Source organism: Mchenga conophoros, linkage group LG7, assembly GCF_057382185.1.
Source record: "Mchenga conophoros isolate Kocher_MC1m ecotype Shallow Benthic linkage group LG7, M_conophoros_male_GT1.1, whole genome shotgun sequence".
Classification (NCBI taxonomy): Eukaryota; Metazoa; Chordata; class Actinopteri; order Cichliformes; family Cichlidae; genus Mchenga; species Mchenga conophoros.
The window spans coordinates 64,390,203-64,411,777 of NC_140532.1; the positions used below are offsets into that span (position 1 = coordinate 64,390,203).

The 21,575-nt window shown below is 41.0% G+C and overlaps 1 protein-coding gene across 3 annotated transcripts in view; it reads right to left on the minus strand.

Moving 5' to 3' along the window:
- Positions 1-9,098: 9,098 nt before the first annotated feature.
- LOC146571526 (septin-7-like) overlaps positions 9,099-21,575 on the minus strand; it is a 69,442-nt gene continuing 56,965 nt past the window's right edge. For all 3 annotated transcript variants that reach the window (XM_085280776.1, XM_085280775.1, XM_085280777.1), the window contains exons 9-13: positions 16,417-16,468; positions 15,279-15,404; positions 13,786-13,921; positions 13,317-13,462; positions 9,099-12,838 (exon numbers count right to left, since the gene is read on the minus strand). In XM_085280776.1, coding sequence (XP_085136902.1) covers positions 12,799-12,838; positions 13,317-13,462; positions 13,786-13,921; positions 15,279-15,404; positions 16,417-16,468 — 500 coding nt within the window. In that variant the 3' untranslated portion in view covers positions 9,099-12,798. The remainder of the gene's footprint in view (positions 12,839-13,316; positions 13,463-13,785; positions 13,922-15,278; positions 15,405-16,416; positions 16,469-21,575) is intronic.

A 21,575-nucleotide genomic window follows, 5' to 3' on the forward strand; every position in this document is an offset into this window, starting at 1 on the left:
TAAGCGAGTCATGGACTAAAGTAAAACAGTATGTTGGATGTGCCATGCAATGCTCAATTACATGGGTGGGAACTAGTGTGTTAGCGCAGTTAGCTCGTTAACGTGTTGGCCGTCTAGCCCCATGCACGGGGCGATCGGCGGTAGCTCGTTAACGGAGATTTGCCGTGTTGTGGCGTTAAGGTCATTTCAACGAGATTAACCTGAAAGCACTAGTGGGAACACAACGAATATGACTGCACATTTACGCCGACATCATCCTAGTGCAAAGACAAGTGGAAGCAGAAAAAAAACAAGCAAGCATGCTACTAACTTTAGCCGAGTCATTTAGACAGCTGTTTAATATGCTGCTGACAATATAGCCCAGAAGAAGCGTATAGTATAGCTTTTATTTTGGAAAGAGACATTTCTCTGTAATAAACTCTCTTTTCCAAAGATGAGTGATTCCTCAATCAGATACAGGGCTCGCAATATCGCTAGCCCGACGTCCCGGGGCTAGCGATTTTTTCAGTCGGGGTACCAAAATCTATCTCTGCCCTGCCCGTCGGGCTATTGTAGGAAAAATATATGTCAATGCTTTTGCATTCTTTCGGAAATGTAGCTGGGTAATTATGTCATTGGCATCGGTGAGTCACTGTCAATATGTGACATATTGAAGTCGCGTTTGAATTTGCGCTTGTTTTTTTGCTTTCACTTTGCAATCGCGCGAACTGTGTATAGAGAGCGACAGCACTGATCTGTGAGTGATGATAATTTGTGCACCAATTCCTCTGACATCGTCTTATTAATCGTTAGCTTACTATGCAAACATGACAAGTGAAATCTCCCACAGCTTAAACATGTGAGAGGTTGATCGCGCAGAGAATCGCTGAGCTTATGTGAGTGTGTGTGTAAAAGCAGCAGGATATATATTTGACTATGATGACCTGGATGACTGAGAACCTTCACAGACAGATATATATTTTAGTTCTGCTGAGCCAAATAAGACAGGTCAGGGTGAAGAAGTGACAGCCAAAGAAAAGCTTACCACAAAACGGAGAAGTTATGACAAATCAGACTATAAGGCAAAAAGAAAGTGCAGCTTTATGGTTTCATGGACAAAAGAATTTCTGTGGCTGCAATATGACGACCTAAATAACCAGGGCTGCACATAAGTGGTCCGCAGGTGCGTATTCGCTGTCAAAATAAAAAACACGCACAAGGGTTAGGGTTAAATTTAAAAACTGTACTTTTGAGTTAAAAAATATATTTATAATTTTAATAAATGACAAATTAATGAAATTTTTTTTGTATCGAAAAAATATCGAACCGTGACACCAAAGTATCGAACCGAACCGAACCGTGAATTTTGTGTATCGTTGCACCCCTAATATATATATATATATATATATATACACACATATATATATATATATATATATACATACACACACACACACACATATATATATATATATATATATATATATATATATATATATATATATATATATATATATATATATATATGGGTTGCCATTATGGGCAACTTTACACATGTATGTACAGTGGGGCAAAAACGTATTTAGTCAGCCACCGATTGTGCAAGTTCCCCCACCTAAAATGATGACAGAGGTCAGTAATTTGCACCAGAGGTACACTTCAACTGTGAGAGACAGAATGTGAAAGAAAAATCCATGAATTCACATGGTAGGATTTGTAAAGAATTTATTCGTAAATCAGGGTGGCAAATAAGTATTTGGTCAATAACAAAAATACAACTCAATACTTTGTAACATAACCTTTGTTGGCAATAACAGAGGTCAAACGTTTACTATAGGTCTTTAGCAGGTTTGCACACACAGTAGCTGGTATTTTGGCCCATTCCTCCATGCAGATCTTCTCGAGAGCAGTGATGTTTTGGGGCTGTCGCCGAGCAACACGGACTTTCAACTCCCGCCACAGATTTTCTATGGGGTTGAGGTCTGGAGACTGGCTAGGCCACTCCAGGACTTTCAAATGCTTCTTACGGAGCCACTCCTTTGTTGCCCGGGCGGTGTGTTTTGGATCATTGTCATGTTGGAAGACCCAGCCTCGTTTCATCTTCAAAGTTCTCACTGATGGAAGGAGGTTTTGGCTCAAAATCTCACGATACATGGCCCCATTCATTCTGTCCTTAACACGGATCAGTCGTCCTGTCCCCTTGGCAGAAAAACAGCCCCATAGCATGATGTTTCCACCCCCATGCTTCACAGTAGGTATGGTGTTCTTGGGATGCAACTCAGTATTCTTCTTCCTCCAAACACGACGAGTTGAGTTTATACCAAAAAGTTCTACTTTGGTTTCATCTGACCACATGACATTCTCCCAATCCTCTGCTGTATCATCCATGTGCTCTCTGGCAAACTTCAGACGGGCCTGGACATGCACTGGCTTCAGCAGCGGAACACGTCTGGCACTGCGGGATTTGATTCCCTGCCGTTGTAGTGTGTTACTGATGGTGACCTTTGTTACTTTGGTCCCAGCTCTCTGCAGGTCATTCACCAGGTCCCCCCGTGTGGTTCTGGGATCTTTGCTCACCGTTCTCATGATCATTTTGACCCCACGGGATGAGATCTTGCGTGGAGCCCCAGATCGAGGGAGATTATCAGTGGTCTTGTATGTCTTCCATTTTCTGATGATTGCTCCCACAGTTGATTTTTTCACACCAAGCTGCTTGCCTATTGTAGATTCACTCTTCCCAGTCTGGTGCAGGTCTACAATACTTTTCCTGGTGTCCTTCGAAAGCTCTTTGGTCTTGGCCATGGCGGAGTTTGGAGTCTGACTGTTTGAGGCTGTGGACAGGTGTCTTTTATACAGATGATGAGTTCAAACAGGTGCCATTCATACAGGTAACGAGTGGGGGACAGAAAAGCTTCTTACAGAAGACGTTACAGGTCTGTGAGGGCCAGAGATTTTCCTTGTTTGAGGTGACCAAATACTTATTTTCCACCCTGATTTACGAATAAATTCTTTACAAATCCTACCATGTGCATTCATGGATTTTTTTTTCACATTCTGTCTCTCACAGTTGAAGTGTACCTCTGGTGCAAATTACTGACCTCTGTCATCATTTTAAGTGGGGGAACTTGCACAATCGGTGGCTGACTAAATACTTTTCTGCCCCACTGTATATATATAATATTAAGCTTTCCCTAGCTAGGGATGGCTTAGTTGGGGCAGGCAGGCATAGCTCAGTAGGTAGAGTAGTCGCTGCATGGTCGGGTGATCGAATCCACCAAACGGCTACCCAGAGGTACCCCTGAGCAAGATTAGTGGCTACCCACTGCTTCACTGAGTGACTGGGTCAAATGCAGAGAGAGTAATTTCCCCATGAGCATCAATGAAGTATTCATTATTATATATATAATACACTTTTTTGGTGTTTCTGATCGATATCATATTAAGGTTGTCAAAATATGAAACTGCAGTTTTTATTTAACACAAATACAGATTATATCGATGTCTACTTAATGAGGTTACTAATATTGGGTGATTTTATTTAGATGGTAGCGATTATGTTTATAATATTTTTATCATAAATGTGGTAATACACACAGACACACATTTATGCTGTTTAATGAAGATATTGATAATATAGACAATATATCTGAAGCCATTTGCAATTTCAATAATGCAATTATTTTTAAAAAATCTTTAGTGTCATTTTCATCATGTCTGGAGCAGGAAGCAGGCTAACAGACTTACAATCAGCATTGCAGGAGTAAACACTGAGCAGCAGTTCCACTGTGAAGCTGAGACTCTTCATGTTTACTTCACTGTAGATCTGATGATGTCTGAGGTGATCTGTCCTCATCACCCACAGCTTAAAGCTCTGTATGTTCTTATGTGCAGGTTTAACTGTGAGAAAACTGCAGCACCGACCAAACTGTGCTTGTAAGCTTCAATAACAGGAAGATTCAGGGACTCACCACAGCTCTGATCCTCTGATAAAACAAGCTGAAACAAACCGCTCAGTGTTCGGTGACGTCTTTGCACTGCAGACTTTCAGATCAAGTCAAGCTGCAAATATCCAGATTTACTAATGTTTTAATACATATTATTCAGTCCTCCTGAAAAAAATAACTCCCCCCAGACTGAGCTCCAACAGGGAGATCAGTTTGAGAACAGAAAAAAACACCTCTGCACATAGCACATGAAAAAACTCTTAATACACCAAAGAAACACATGACAAGCAACAGGGGTGGGTAAAGGGTGAGAGACAGCTGAATTAGACAGTACATCCGGGCCCACAGCCTGTGTGCCGGTCTCCTTGATCCACCGTCAGCATCGGAAGGGAATAAGCATCGAAGGCGTTTGGAAAGGGAGGGGGGATGAGTGTGTGCATATCAGTGTACATGTATGTGTGTGCGTGTCCAGAGTTCAGCTGAGACAGTGTCCTTTCCCCTGCCAGGCTAAGTAAACAGTCTTCCAGCCAACCCCGGTGGCCTTGCATGGAATGGGAAGGAACAGACTCAACACAGTCATTATCAGAGTGTTGTTGTTCAGCTCCAGCCTTGAGACTGCAGGTGGCGCCAAAGGGATATCCGCATGAAGTGATGGTGGTTTTTACTTTAGTGCGAACAGCTCATATGAATTTCAAAGCAGTTCTACAGTCCAACACTGGTCTCTCAATCTCCCGTTGGAGAGCCGCGAGCTTCGCCATACTTGCGTTCTGTGATGTTGTCATTTCTTGTGCTCAAGGAGCCGATTCTGAGAACTCACGGCAGTGTGCCTCCCCGAGATGTCATCCAATTTGCGCCCAGAGATGTTATTCTGAGCTAGCCCTTCCGAGATGTATCCAGTCTGCAGTCAGAGATCATATTCTGAGTATTCACAGCAGCCGTAGCCTCTCCAAGATCTTATCCGTGCTGACTCAATGAGCCCATTTTGAGAAACTCACGCCTCTCCCATCGTTCCAATCCCAGCAGGCAGCCTTGTGGGGGTTTGAACAGCTGGTTCTGCTTTCTTAATTCTTCGATAAGTCAGGGCCAAGCCAGCTCCGAACAGCCAGAACCCTGTTACCATGGTTCCGAATAGGTAGATATCTTCAGCACTCAGGCTCACCCAAGCCCAAACTTCTCGTTGAGAAAGGGGTGTCAATTGCATTTAGGGACCAGTTGAGTACTTCCGCTCCTGGCCGCCACCCAACTCACATTGCACCCGACCGCTACAGTGCCTCCTGCGGGTGGTGGGCCTGCAGGAAGATGGACCCATGTCCCTTTTTCGGGCTGTGCCCGGCCTCTTTATTAGGTTAGCCGCTGCTCCTCCACATCGAAAGGAGCCAGTTGAGGTGGTTCGGGCATCTGACAAGGATGCCCCTGTGGTGGCTACCGCGGTCCACGCTTGTACTGGTTTTACAGATGGTTTTTGTCTTTGAATTAGAGGTTTATAAGCAGGGATCAGGGACAGAGAGAGATGGTCAGAGAGTCCAAGATGAGCTGTTTATTAATTGAGCGCTGGAGTAGCTCCATGGCTGACTTAGCATTAGCTTGCGACGGAACATAAACTGCTATTATTGTGACCGCTGTGAGCTCTCTCGGCAAGTAGAAGGGTCTACACCGAACTATCATGTACTCTATGTCTGGGCAGCAGTGGACGACTTTAACTGTGGTGTTGGTACACCAGTTATTGTTCACATACCCTAGCAGAAGAGGTTAAAACTTCTGAAATACTTTCTGCAGCTTTATGGAGTGACCCATTCTTTCATTCATCTGTGTCACGATAGATTTTCATGTGTTAATCACAACAGTGGTTTCATTTTCTCTCTCCTGTTTATCAGATGCCCACTCCTTAGTCTTTCTCACACAGAAAAGCCCTCTGGATGTTTGATCCTGCAGAAAAGATTAAGATTAAAGAATCATTTAAAGAAGAAAAACCATCTCAGTCAGACCAGCTCACACAAGGCTCCAGTTCTTTTCTTTTTAACCTTGCATAGTGGTGTTAAGTCAGTCAACTCTTGTCAGCTTTTACCAGTCCAGTCAGTTCCTAATTTTTCATTCATTACTGATAGTAGAATCTCCTGTCGCATTAGGTTTCCACCGTCAGCAATATGACGCCATTTCAAAAAGAAAAAGAAGAATTTAGACTGGATTACCTTAATTTAATTTTGAAAAAAATTCACTTTGTGACCGTTCCCAACAACATGTTGTGTAGCGCTTTCTGTTCAAATCGTTCAGATCTGCTTAAATGACAGAGATGTTATTTCACTGCAGGGCAACCTGCAAGTGGCGAATAAAGCTTTGATTGATTGATTGATTAACAGTGCATATTACACCGAGTGGTTTGTTTGAGCGTTTTATCAGATATATTGAGTCCCCGAAACTTCCTGTTGTCTCATGGTACAGAAAAACCCCAATCTATTAACCACCTTTAGGGTTGTTGATCATTTTTCCACTTTCTTAGAATTCGTTTCAATATGCAGATGAGAACGTGACTTAAAGCAGGGTGATCGGAACGATCATTCAGACATCTTCTGAAACATCAGGATCATCAGGTCTACAGTGAAGTCAGCATGAAGACTCTCAGCCTGACAGTGGGACTGCTGCTCATGCTGTTCACCGTTTACCACAGCGATGCCTGTAAGTCTGCTTCTTGTACTTGTGTTAGATCAGTTTTTGAATTTCTGTCTTTCTCTTCATTCAGACACAGAGTGAGACAGAGCGAGGACATCAAACTCATATAAGTTCATGGTCATGAAGACCAGTGTTGATCTCAAGTGGGCTGGAAGTTCTTACCTGTAATTTTCTCACTCTTCAAAGTCAGACTGAATCCTTGCGGAAAAAGTGTGGTCACATGTCCGGCATGTCCTTTATTGAGACAGATTTTTTTTCCCTTAAATTCTTTTTTCTATTTTCTGTCTATTTCTCTTTTATTTCTTTTCTTAATAATCTTGGTCCAAGAAATAAAATAGGAGCCTTTAAACTGTATCTTTCATCAAGATGAAACAGATTGTATTTAGTTGCCTGAAGGAGCATTAACCTTAATTATATCTGATATGTTGGAGAAGTCATTAGAAGCAGATGCAGCACTGAGTAATCCCTGTTTTTCTGTTACAGCTAAGGCAGTGATTTCTCCTGACTTTTGCTGTTATCGCTTCTTTGACAAACGGATCCCAAAGGCGAACATCGTCTCCATCGTGAAAACTCACAGTCAGTGCCCCACACCAGCATTTGTGTAAGTTTGTCTTTCACTGTCTCTTTGATACAATCACTAATATTTGCCAAGTAAGTCATTTATGATCGTCCACACTGAAGGTGTAACTCTTTTATTAACAGTAAAATCTGTAAAAATAAGAGCAAAATAATGATACTGATTTTTCTACAGGATCAAGACACCCAGAGGGCTTTTCTGTGTGAAACAGACTGCAGAGTGGGCAAAGGAACAATTTGTCAAACAAGAGAGAGAGTACATTCCCCCTGTACCTCAAGAGCCAACTGGGCGTCCCAGCTCTCTTAACACAGAGGGGAGTCACCATGAATCAAAGTTAAGTAATAATAAAGGACCAACAGTGACTGAAGAACATCAAGACAAACTGACAAGTTTTTGTTGGATCTGCTTGAAATGACAGGATGTGCGCTGTAAAGCACACAGACAATCTAAAGTATAGTGATTACTCATCACACAAACATTTAAATAGAAATTAAAATTTTAAACAATTTATTTTCTTGTCATTGATAAGTGATTGCAGCTTTACTGTTTGTTTTTATTGCTCTATAAAACTCTGAAATCATCCAGAAATGCTGCAAATATTTGACTTATTAAAATATCATGTGTTTTCTGACTGTATAAAAAGAAGTGCACACATTGGGACTTATAGCACAACTTTTCAACTGTAATATTAACCACGGGTCACTGAGCAGCCTCCAGTATGTACACAATATATATGCATTACCATCATAAACAAATCCATACAGGTAGTATGCCATATGATGAAGACGTAAGCTTTGTGTCCTTTGCTATAAATGCAGTCTGAAAAACTAAAACATTTAAGAAAACTACAAGGGAATTAAAGAGTCTTTCTTCAGGTGTACATAGAGCATTATTAATACAATCATTATAATATGAAAAAGAAACAAGTCTGGAAATTTTTCAATTCAGAATTTTTATCAGTGAATTTGTAGCAATGAGCAGCAGAAAGCTGTCTGGACACTTTAACTCTGAAGGTTTGAAATCCAAAATGGAAAAAGTAGCTCATGCTATAAGGTGTAAACAGATTTTAGGTTTCCTGTCACAAATGTGGGCACGTCTAACATTCAGACCGATAAACACACTCAGAGAGCAACTGTGAGTTCAGCATATTTCCCGAGGAAACTTTGGCATGCAGCCTGGAGCAGCCAGGGACCTGTTTGTCTCTGAGATACAGACAGGTAAACCCAACTGTTTAATAAATGGATCAGTGGTACCAGCAGTCTGCATGCCTACATGATTTATTGTGGGCCGATCTGACAGTTCTCAATGAGATGGTTTTTCTTCGGCCCCCCCGTTTCAGCACATCCTATTCCTCCTTTACTGCCTCTTTAATACAAAAACGAATGCAGTGGTGTCCAAACCCAGGCCTGAAGGGCCGGTATCCTGCAGGTTTTAGATGTGTCCTTGATCCAAAACAGCTGATTTAAATGGGTAAATTACCTTCTCAACATGTCTTGAAGTTCTCCAGAGGCCTGCTAATGAACTAATCATTTGGTTCAGGTGCGCTGACCCAGGGTGAAATTTAAAACCTGCAGGACACTGGCCATTGAAGCCTGGAGTTGGCCAAGCCTGCACTGTTTGCCACAGTAATGTGTTATCCTCCACAGTGAAGCTGTAACTCCTCTATTAACAGAAAAATATGTGAATGAAGTCAGGATATTTATTTTATTTTTTGCACCAATTTCATTTTTTGAGTTTACAATCATAATATCAGTTTGATAACTTGGGTATAATGTTGAATGAAAAATTTCAGTAGTAATCCATCCATTCGTTCTCTTCTGTTTATCTATTCAGTGCTGGGGGGAGGGGCTGCCTTTAGTTATTATGGACAAAAGTATTGGGACATACTGGTCCTCTATGATTAATACTTCAAAAGAAATCCATACACACGATTAGAGTTCTAGCATAACTTTTTCAACTTTAATTTTAACCATGTACAGTTAGAGACAGAACACATGAGGAAACAAAGAGGAGAAGCAGAAAACTGTTTGTATATGTAAATATATATAAAGAAAATATTACAAAACATAAGAAGAAAAAAGTATCTAACATGTTGTTATTGGATGGGTGAGTCGTTCCCAAGCATTTCAAAGTAAAATTCCATCACTTTCTTGAACTTGTAGGACCAGAGAATTCAACAGAAGGGCCCTGAGAAGGCGCGCTCATTGGCAAAGATGCAAACAGTTTATATGCGATCATATAGATGTATGGAAATGTTTCTAGGGCGAGTTTTACGCTCCAAGTTCTGTTCTAAGTACAAATTGTGGTTCATTCCAGACATATATTTATATATAAAAAAGAATAACCAAATACAAACAAAGAGGAAAAAACAGCCACCGAGCAGCCTCCAGTATGTACACAATATATAAGCATTACCATCATAAACAAATCAATATGGTAATATGAAATATGCTTAAGTATAAGCTTCGTCCCTTTTGCTCTAAATGCAGTTGGAGAAACTACCATATTTTTCGGACCAAAAGGTGAACTGTCGACGAACGGTAAGGCGCACCGGATTATAAGGCGCTTCTTCTCCTGACTGAAGTTTGGTCTGTTTACAGCATCCTGCCATGCCATTGCATTTATTCCTAACCATCGGGAACCCTCAAGTTAACTTATCGAGTGGAAAAAAGTTAACGTTCATCCTCCAGCTTCACTGTTTATGTTACGCTAACATAGCTCACTAGCAATCACGTAGCACATCATTATATACCAGCTAGTCCAACTTCAGTAACCCTACAAACGTCACTGCTGTTTAGTTTTCTCTCTTTGTTTATGTTGGGAGTGTAAGCAGAGCTGTAGGTTTTAATTTCCTCAGAAATCTCTGTCAGAACATGGTTCCTGCTAACATCTAACTACGGTAAATTTAATAAATTGTTTTCATGGATGCCTGGATGCTAAACTTAATTGTTACACGTGGTAAAGCAACAACGCTGATCATTAATTTATTAAAGATGAAATAATTTAGGCTGTTTTAACTCTCAGTGATCTCGCAGTGTTCGTTTGACTTTGGGACCTGAAGTGGACGGCGTTTAGGACCCAGATTACTCCGTGAGGCTCCTGATTATGGTAGCTGTAATGCTCTGACAATCCATTAAAGGTGCGGGTTCCTAGCTTACCACAGTCGTACTAAAACATATTTTGACAGATATTTGAGCGCCGTCTACCACATAAAATCAGCTCGAGGTCAGTGAGCACAACCAGAATTCACCGGATTATAAGGTGCATTGTTGATTTTTGATCAAAATTAAACATTAAAGGATTTTAAGTGTGCCTTATAGTGCGAAAAATACGGTAATCTAAATGTAGATGACCACGGCAATACCGACGACATGAACATGCTTTGCAGCATACTTTATTTTATTACTTCTCAAACGCATGGTTGCTGTTACAAAGACACAGCTGCAGCTCTCCTGCTGCCAGATCAACATACCAACAACCCCAATCACAGGAACCAGTACAGATTTTAAGTGGACGGGGAATGACTGCGGATGCCGTGCAGGTGTCCACCCTCCCTGCACGGCACCGCAAACCACGCCTAGCCACACTAAAACATTTAAGAAAACTACAAGGGAATTAAAGAGTCTTTCTTCAACCGTATATAGAGTATTAATATAATCGTCATATGAAAATAAAACATGACAACTCTGGGAAAGCTCCTGAACATGTCATTTATATAACCTGTTTAACAGAGGGCTGGCGTTTTGTTGCGTGCACAAGCTGTTTGGAACATATACATATATAATAATCTAAAATAAAGCCAAACACAAAGTTTTGGCTGTTTTTGGCAAACGTCTTCGTAAAAGGAAGGTGAAAGGAAGATTTCAGCTTTCTGATGAGTCGTCCCTTTGGTGGTTGGACCCAAAAGGAAAAATGTCACAGAATCGTGAACATCAGGGTTTCGGGTCTAAGACAACATCCATCACTCACGTTACAATATAAAACATCTTTATTAGCACTGTAACCTGTAAAGTTTTCAGACACCGATCAGGCTTTTTGCATATTGTCGTTTATTCAAAAATAGTTAACACACACTGCAATGACGATATCTTGGCTGCTGTGACACACATGACTTCCTCCCCTCCAGACTGCAAGCTTTAGATCCGAACACGTCCTCAGACAAAACATTTAGTAAAGAAACTCCTGCAGCATGATCCAATCTGAAGGCCCGGTCCACCGACAGCCACAAATCTGGCAAATCTTTCAAAATAAATCTCTGTATTTGTACCTGGACACTAAAATTTTGAAGGTACAGAGTCCAAAATAGAGAGTAGTTTTTGCTAGGAAGCTGTTAACAGATATTTAAGTTTTCTGTCACAAAGGAGAGCGGCCTTTATGTTTGTAGATCACTGAATATATAATAACACTGCTAAATGACCTCAAAATGACTTTTTTTGGGTGACTTAAAAGAAAACAAGAAGTATTAAAAGATGCATTTGGAACAGGAGAAAAGTGTATTTACTAATAAAGCTATTCAAAGTACAGGAGGCAAATTTTAATAGATTCGTTTTAATTTGTAATTTCTATATTACTCAGATGCATTTGCTCATGTTAAAAATGTGTTTTGCTTGTTTTGTGTGTCTGACGAGATAAAGTTCTTTAACTTAAAACATGTAATTGCTAACACGTGAACGAGCTCTGGAATGTAAACCAACTCTGCATCGTTTTATTTTTACTTAAAAGCTAAAAAAACTACACTTTTATTCTAAGATTTTTTTTAATTGGACAAAGTAATTTTATTGCAGGGCTGAATTTGCTAATGAGAAAAGTCTGAGAAGCACTTTTACTAAAACATTATTTAAAACATGTATTTAGTGATGGGAGATGTGTTGTGATCACGCTCCATTTCAAACAGCTCCTAATGTTAACAGGTACCTAACAATCACAGTTCACCTTCACACTGTCTTTATTGAACGGCACACGGGAACGAGCCAGTATTTCAGTAAAATGCTGCCGGGACGTTTTCAGGCAGTCAAGCATGTTAGCTTGAACGCTATGCTAGCGCGACCAGTTTAGTTTTTGGCAGTTTGCGGTGAGACCGGGCCTCCGCTCCACCTGACCTCTCTCCTCAGACCCAGAATCATTCAGTTGCCTTCCCTCACGTACACTTTACCTTCTCCTCACAGCTTTAGTGTGCACATGCCTGTTAAATCTTTAGAACAGTAAAAGAAAGAGTTGGTATATCTGCAGATCTATGAATACTTAGCGAACATACAACTACTACTTGTGAACGATGGCTATGCATGGTCCCTGCCATGTGTTAACGCCGCACTGAAAACTCAGAGGAACTCAAACTTCTCCTTGTCAGGAAATATAGGAAAATAGAATTTCACAAACACATGCATTCCCCATGGAAACAGACAGGTTTAAAGAGATACAGTAAAACCCTGCAGAGAGACGAGCGTGTGAGCTGTTTTGTGTGTGTGTGTGTGTGTGTGTGTGTACATATATATGTGTGTGTGTAAATGGCTTCCACAGAGAGTTGTTATGCCATGTGTTATGTTCTGTTGTGTGTTCTGAGGACCACGTTACAATGTGAACTTCAGACAGGATCAAAGGAAACAAGTTTGGAGCGAGCAGTCGCGTCTCTCTTCAGAAGATCTTTCCTTTCTTCTTGTTCTTCTCCATCGTCCTGTGAGCAGAGAGCGAGAACACGAGATCAAGTCAGCGGAAACAAAAACGCAGGCTTCAGACTTTATTAGTGAAATGTGGATATGCCATATTTAATTATTATTTCTCTCCATTTTCCATTTTGTTTGATTTTTATTTTAAATGTCTGAATAATGAAGAGGCCTAAAACTAGTAAAACTAACTCCACATTTGTTCTAATGAATTTGTCTGTGTCCAGCATTAAAAAAAATTAAAAGCCTCAATACTTTTATATAACACTGAACTAAAAAACTTGAGCTTTAAAGTTCAAGTGCTGCTTTTTTCAAGTAAGAATCCATAAATTAAATAAGCAAGATTTCAAGTGTGGTTCAATAATCAAATACACAATCTGTAATGTTGCAAGACCAGAACACATGATCTGTGATCGCTGGACTAAAAAGACGTGGCTCAGAGCGTTAACCTTCGGTGACAGTGTCGGGTCAGATGTGAGTGTTACTCACTTGGATGCGTCCAGCTTCTGCTGCTCGAGGATTCTCTGCTGAGCCTCCCAGTTGGCCTTCTCCTCCTCAAACACTCGCCTCTTCTCCTCCAGCTCTTTGTACTGCGCCTCCAGGTTCCTCTTCATCTGTTCGTGGCGTCGCTCCAGCTGAAGGTCGAAACATTTGACAGAGACGGGAAAGGAAAATGAGCGACGGTAGCTTCTAAAGCTCCAGGATGGAAAGAGTCGATCACAGCTGTCACAGGAGGCTCAAGTAAAAGATCCAAGTGAGCTGCAGAGCACTGAGCTCTCAGCACTAGTGTAGTAAACACCCCGGTAATAACAATTTACAACGGTCAGCTAATCGCAATCAAGAATGCTAATTGGTCATGTTATAAATAAAAATATAAACCTACTAGAAAGTTTTAAGAATACAAGTAATAATAATATTACAATTATGTAGTTATGTGTACATGGTTTCTCAAACTAACCTCAGCCTCTGAGTCCTTCAGTTTCTGCTTCTTCTCCTTAACCTTCATCTCAAACACCTGTTCCATTTCTGCCTCCATCTTCTTCATTTTCATCACATGCTCCCTGCGCTCCTCCTCCATCTGAGCCAGGGGACTCCTGCAGAAACAGAAAGAGGTTAGAGGCTTGATGTTGTTTAATGTTGTTCCTCAGCCCTTAGAGCGGTAAACTCCTCCACTCGCAGAGAAGCTGCTGCACTTCTGTGCATGACTAATGAATTTTTATGAAACAAAGAGCAAAGACAAATGAAGCCAATTTAGTTTCTCTTGAGTTGTTAGCCTGAGACTCTTTTTATGCTGGAGTAATAATGATAAAGGTAAAGATATACTTTCTTTCTGTTCCTATCATATACAGAATTACTGTGACAACAGCTGCTTCCACATCTGTAGCAGTTTGCTCTGTGCCCTTACCAGTGTTGGGTAAGTTACTTTAAATTAGTAACTTAGTTACATTACTAGTTACTTCTATCAAAAGTAACTCAGTTAATTCAAGTTACTCGTTACTTTCAAAGTAACTAGTTACTAGGGAAAGTAACTTTGGTTTTACTCAGAATTCTCTTGTTAATGTGTTGCTTCCATAACTTTGTCAGTCTTCTAGCTTGCTTACTTGCCACAAGTGCACTGTGCCACCTACCAATAGCAAGGAAAAGATAATGTGCATATTTCCACGAGGCAAATCAGCCCGGGCATTTTGACTAGAGACCGGCCCACCATTATAGTAAAAATCATAAAGCCTTTGAATGAAAATAAACGCTGTTGTGACAGTGATGTACACTGTTCTGATGGTATATATGTATCAATCTATCAATCATTTGTTGTAAGACTCAGATAATTATTTTTTAAAAGCTAGATATTTTAAATGAGAATAAGAAAGAAAAGCATTTCTTTGTGCCCCCCTCTCCCTGTTAATGCCCTACATGCCCCCCTGGCAACACTTTGCTAGACCCGCCCCTGCACAGTTACCAGCTGTCAGCTACATAAAAAAGGATCCTGGTGTTATTTGTCTCTCAGAAACAGTTCATAACTTCCCTTCAACTCATTCATGTCACCTAAAAGGTAAACCTGTTTCTCAATCACCTGTTCAGCTCTGATGAACAGCTGTATAGAAACTCCGTCATGGTAGCTAGTACGCAGTACGAAAAAGTCAGCATAACGAAAATAAACTCCACCTATATCTGACCCATATAGACTGCAGGTCATAACTTTTTACCTGAAGTTCAGTTCACCTGACACTCGGGTCTCTCCTCCACTTGCTAATGTTACTGAATCTGTGGAAGCTCTGCGATAGCCACCAATCTAAATCCCAGTAACAACGTGTTCCTGATTTTGGCATAATAACTAGTTACCGTGCTCGTTACCACAATAATAACGTAGTTACTGTAACGCGTTACTTAATAAAGCGTTAGTCCCAACACTGGCCCTTACAGACTGATGGTCTATTTCTGGCTGGGCCTTACTTGGTGAGCTGTCCCTTGGTCTTGGAGGTGTCCACACCATTACACGTGACAGCAGCAAGTTTCTTACTGCGGTAGTTCTCGTAGTGGACATTGTTGGTGACGTCCTTCAGATCCTGCATATGGGTCCTATGGAAGGGGGAGAAAAGAAGAAGAGACGTCTTAAATATAAAGAGATCAAACTGAAAAAACTTTTTCACAGGACTATATCATCCTGTGCTTTGAACCACTATAGCATTCTGTTGTAGATTTGCTGCTGTACTTGGGATCATTTCCTGATATATGACTCAATTTAGGCCAAGCTTCAGCTGTCAGGCAGACTCTGGAACACTTTGGTATACAAATCATCGACAACTCGATGAAGCCCAAATCATCAGCCCTCCACCACCGTGCTGACGGTTGTATGAGGCGTTTGGGCCGACACACCGTTTGGTTTTTGCTAAAGGTGTCGCTGTGAATTATACAGAAGTCTAAGCCGTACTGCCACGCTCTTTCTAGAGCAAAAAGGTTGTCTCCTGACAACCCTTAGACACAAATCGTACTTGTTCGGTCTTTTCCCCAATTGTACTGTAATGAACTTTAATGTTTAACTTTCTAACTGAGGCCTGTATATTGAGATAGCACTCCTGTTTCTCTAGTTTCTCTGAGTATTGCACAGTCTGAGCTTGGGCTGAATTTGCTGGGACATCGACTCGCGAGAAGACCGTGGCATTATTCAGTACACGCGAATTCTCAAGACCAGCAACCTACCAAAACTTCTGCTTTTATAGAGGTGCTCACACTTGCTGATGACTTAATTAAGTGCATTTGAGTACCAGCACCTGGCTGTAAAAAACTTTTTATTTTTTATTTTAAATGGCTTTAAATTTGACATGTACATACTCTGGTTAAGGTGTAATGAAAAATTAGATCACCGAATAAGTTTCAAATTTACACAAACTGCAGATCTCTTCATTCACACACCAGGAGGAGCTGCAGAAAGATATTTAAACAGTTGCTACATCCACACAGCTGATCCAGTCTATATCCAGTCTAAAGTAGAGTCAGAGGATAATTCTGGCTTCTAGTGGCCACTGTGGATCTTACAAACTCTATATAACATTGCATTTGTCAAAGTGAATCTGGGGAGTAAATTGTGCACCTGATCAGCATGTTGCGCAGCACAGTGAAGTCGCAGTGTTCCCCATTCTCGACTGAAACACACAGGAAGTGAGAGGAAAACAGAGGGAGAGAGAGACAAAGATCAGAATCATTACAAATGAAGAGTTCTCACTGTAACAATCACAGTAATTATCACTATGTCTTAAGCTAGAAATGAATCTCAAGCATCATTATCTACATATTTTTACACTCCATGGCTGTCTAACTGCTGAGTAACTGAGTAATCAGCTGTCACCCTGATATGATGATACAGAAGCAGTCCCAGCAGAATGTCATCAAATTAAGTGTGTTATTATATCAAACATATTCAGTACAGTGATACAGTGAAAAAAAGATTAAAACTATTAATACAAATACACACAAACAGATGCAACATGTTGTAAAGTTCATTCACCCAGCGGTTACAGAGGGAGGGGTACACGGACAGCGAGGCATTTTTCAGGCGTACTCGGTTTAAAAGGGGGAGAAATAAAGGTGTGGTAAAGTATCAGTAGAAGTGGCAGACTGATTTAAAAAAACAAAACAAAACAAAAAACAAAGGGTGGGAAGATATCAGGCCATGATCACATAGGATGTAGATGCTCCAACTACAGATACTTCCACATCACATACTCTGTATTGCAAATTTAATGCCTGAAAATTTTGCTTTTACATTTTTTCCCACTATTAACTACCTAGCAGTGGGTAGGTGCTACCGCCTCGTACTGACTGCTACTTTGTCCCTTTCTGCTCCGTACTGAAGACGGCAAGCACGGAGGATGGAAAGTGTGGAGAAACCTCTGAACGTTATGAGCCCACCATCCTGGGACCTGTAGTGGGCTTTATCTGAGACACAGACACTCTGTTTAACCCTAAAGTCTTACATCTAAGTGATTAGCAAATCATCAGCACTCAAAGCTTCATCTCTGCTGCTGCGGCTGGAAGTGAGATGGGCTATGAGAGCGAACTGCAAGAGTAATCCTGCAAACCAAAGAAATAATCTGAAAGACGCCAAATATGCAGGATTTAGTGTTAACTCTCTGTGGGTACATCACTACGAACAGGCATCTTCACATTTAGTCTGCCTCCTATCTGACCACAGCCTTTTACAAACGGACCCAGAGACACCACGCAGCTAGAACAAACTACAGCTCCTGGTCAAAAACAGCAAACATAAGTGATGTCATTTCGACATGGTACAGTTAGATGACTGTGAGTTTCAGCTCAACAACAAAAGACAAGGTTACGAGGTCAGATGGGATTCTGGAAAAGAACTGCAGATAAACTGCTGCTGAAGATGTATATGGTAGATCTCCAAGCCTCCTCTTCATCAAACGTGCTGCTCCTTTATTGGCTCGCCTTCACCCCACTTCGCAGTCAATCATCATCAGGGGAGTGAACAAGGAGGACACCTTACCATTGATGAAACTTAAGCAGTCCCGCCTCTTGGCCTCCCAAGCCAGCCATTGACCTCCTGTCTCTTCTAGAGGAGGGAGCTCTGACGGAGGGGAGGGGTACGGTTTTTCAGTTACTGTCTGCGCCCAGCAGGGGGCTAAATCTGGGTCTGGAGCAGCTGGGTTTACGGCTCACACTTGGCCCATAACAGGCCTGCATTTTGGCCCAGATTCAGCCCAGATTTGGCCCTGATCAACACCAAAACCTGCATGTGTCCAAGCTGACTGGCTAAAGAGCGCAGGGCTTGTAGAGGGAGTGTGGCGGTTGAAAGGAGCAGGGTGTTATATGAAGTTCTCTGCATGACCAATTGGGGGCGAAAGTCTCAGAGAGGGGACAAGTAGAGGAGCTACGTGGGATCAAAGGTCATAGGAAAAAAATAAAACAATTGCAATTGATTCGTTTTATTATTGATGAATGGCAGAAAACACCTGATGCATATTGTAGATTTTTATGATAATTCGTGTGATTTTTGTTCTTTATTAGTCAATCAGAATATGATGGATGTTAACAGTGCATCAGGTATTTTGAGCCTGAGTGCTCTGTCTAATTGGAGTGTTTATTTAGGCCATGATGATGAACTGCGTTGGCTTAATGAAACAAGAGCAAACAACCTTTAATCTCCAACATGCATTAAGTGTGTGTGCAAACACGTTCACAGCCTTAGATTAAAATTCCAAGTACGCTAATGAGTGAGAGTTCATGATACCAAGCCACATGTTACCTTAATGACTTAAATAAGCTGCTACATGCCCTTCTGCAAATTTCTAACTCTCTATTATCTGCTCATGAACCTATAAGCAATGTGTTATAATGGTGGCTCCCAGTCCTTGTTCCGATGATACAATAAGGCCTGCAGACAATCCTCAGCCCACACCAGCCATTTCATCTCTTAGTGAAAGGAACCTTGTGGTGAAGACTCAGCAGTTTGTTTGACACCATCGGAGCAAAGACGGAAACCACAGTGTTAGAGTGATGTTTCGATTACAGCTGGAGCTTCAGCACCAAACAGCCTCTAGTTTTCTCCATGATTATTCACAGCATCAGACCTGGGACAAAGCTTTACATCTGCTGGTAGATTTGAAAGGAAATTGAGAGGAAATATCTTTAAATGCATCATAAAGTAGGTTGTGGTTACTTTGACCAATAGACTGGTCAATATTTAGAGTAGAGTGGGATCTGGGAACATATGAGTATCTTTAAAAAAAGGAACTTGGTGTCATAAGAAACACAAGCAGTCAGTCATATGAGCTTTAAACCTGTGGTTTCTAACATTTACTTCTAGCAGAGTGTTTTCAATATAACGTTTAGCTTGTATGAGAACTTGTCTCATACAAGGAGAAAGAAAAATGCCCTGCTTGCATTATACTGAACCTAAAAATGCTTTTCATTGACTTAATGAACAATGTCCTTAGCATGGAGCTGAAGCTGCTTTGGAATGAATCTGTGTGTTACCATTGCTGGTTACCACACGATTTACACTGACATTAATTGACGATAAGATAACCTTAACAGTTCCAAGGAAGCTGACTCCAATACTTAACCATAGTTTCGGTTTAGAATTCACACCTTTACCACAGCAGAAAGTCCTGGACTTTGTCTGCTTGGTTTCAGAATTCATTTGGAACCAGACCTTAATCATATCTTCACATTTTTTAAAGGCTCAGGGTTTGAGATTTCAGAAATCTGTAAGTTTATTGCAAACCAAACTGTACAGTATAGGTCCACCAGACCTAGGTTCACTAGAGTGTCAATTATGTAGCCTATACAATTATAATACCTAGTAAATCATAGGCTTTGATGCCATTCATCCATTTTCCACCACTTTTCCAGTTCAGGATTACACTTGGACTGGAGTCCATCTCAGATTTCATAGGGTGAGAGAGGGGGTACATATTGGAGAAGTTGCCAGTCTGTCGCAGGCTAATACACAGAGACAGACAAGCATTCATACTTAAAAGTCACACCCAAAGGTGATTTATGCTGTCTCTGGACTATGCGAGGAAGCTGAGGCACTCACACAGACCCCATTAAGGCATGAGGAGAACATGCAAACTATACAGGAAGGCCTCAGCCAGCTGGTGGATTTGAATCCAGGACATTTTTGCTGTGAAGTGACAGTGCTAAGCACTGCAGCCCCATGCTGCCAGGCCACGACGGCTGGAGGGTGCAGAAAACCGAAAACGTCTGCTAACTCAACTAAAGTTGGCATCCCAGACATTTGGTTTTGCACGTGTTGCTCCATCTGTTCTGTCTGGGTTGGTTATGTTTTCCCCACAACAGTCTTACTAATTAGCATCTCATTTAATGCTTCTTTGTTATGGATGTAAATAGGTTATGCCAGCAGCCAAACTGTGATATGGCAATCTTAAAAATTAAACACTGTCGGATTTGCTAGGCCAAGGGCCCAAGGCCATCACATCGCACAATGCAGGACTATCACTTCTGAGCCACGACCAAAGACCTTGTTGTGCAGCCTTTAAGCAGGTCATCTTTTGCCTTCATAGTGCATACCCGACTTTGGTTCAGCATATTTTAAAGTCAGGTATACTTATTTGAGCCTGATTGCAAATAAAGTGGTTTAGAGAACCTGGGTAAGCATAATCTTTTCAAAATGAGCCCAATCATCTCACCGTTTGTGTTTCTTAACTTGCTAAATGTCACACTGTTCCCAGATTTTAGTAATTATGTTGGGGCAACAACAACTGATTAATGGATACAATATATATAGTCAAAAATATCACAATGATTTAAGTAGTAATTAATTTAAATTATGTTCCATTTTTAAAGTTGGATTTCAAATTCTGAGATCAGATAACATAAATAATCAGTCATGCGACTCCCTGGTAGATCACTAGACCTCTTGCCCCATGTTAATAACTAGCATACAGCATGATTATGAACACTCAAAGTGACATAATAAGGCTTATGTAGCCTTGCTCATCTGACTTAAGTCAGTCTGGATCAAGAATTTCAAAATCATTTAAATTGTGGGCCACATGCAGCCAACTTTGGGCTTCTGTTGACCGGACCAATGAAACTCCAGTTTCTGTGTTTTGTTAGTGGCCATTGGGGAGACTGTTATCAATAGAAAAAGGTGCAAGACTTGTGAAAATGCAGATACGTCCAACATTTAAGTCTTTCTTTACATTTTCCAAAGCCATCCAATTGGTGGGAATGGAGTCTTTGCCAGGCTGATTCTGGCCCCCAAGCCTTATATTTGATGCCCCCGGTCTCAATTATTTTGTGTTTAAAGCAATCTGCTTGCTGGCCATTATTTTGCTAGTGGACATTCTAGATTGCAGGTGCTTGTATAACCCTCTTGTAGATTTCCCACTCAAAATGTTTGAGTGAAACAAGCACTGTTGGTGTCATCTTTCTCCTTCATTACACTGCCCTGAAGTTAACATTAGAAACATTCCTGATCTGTTGAATGATAAGGTGAGTGAGTGAGTGAGATATTTAGTTTTAATTCTTTCCTCGACAATGTTCTCAGATTTTTGGGGGGGTTCCAAATACCAAAAAACCCTAAAACTGTAAATGTGTTAGTTCATATAACTGGCTCACTGTAGGGTCTGATATGAATGTCTTACAGATTCTTTAAGTGGGTATCTCTAAGTTTCTATCAAGAACCAGGTTGCTTTTTCTAGAGGCTAATTCAGACTAAGTATTAACAAAGAGCGTAGGGGCGAGAGTCTACCAGGAACA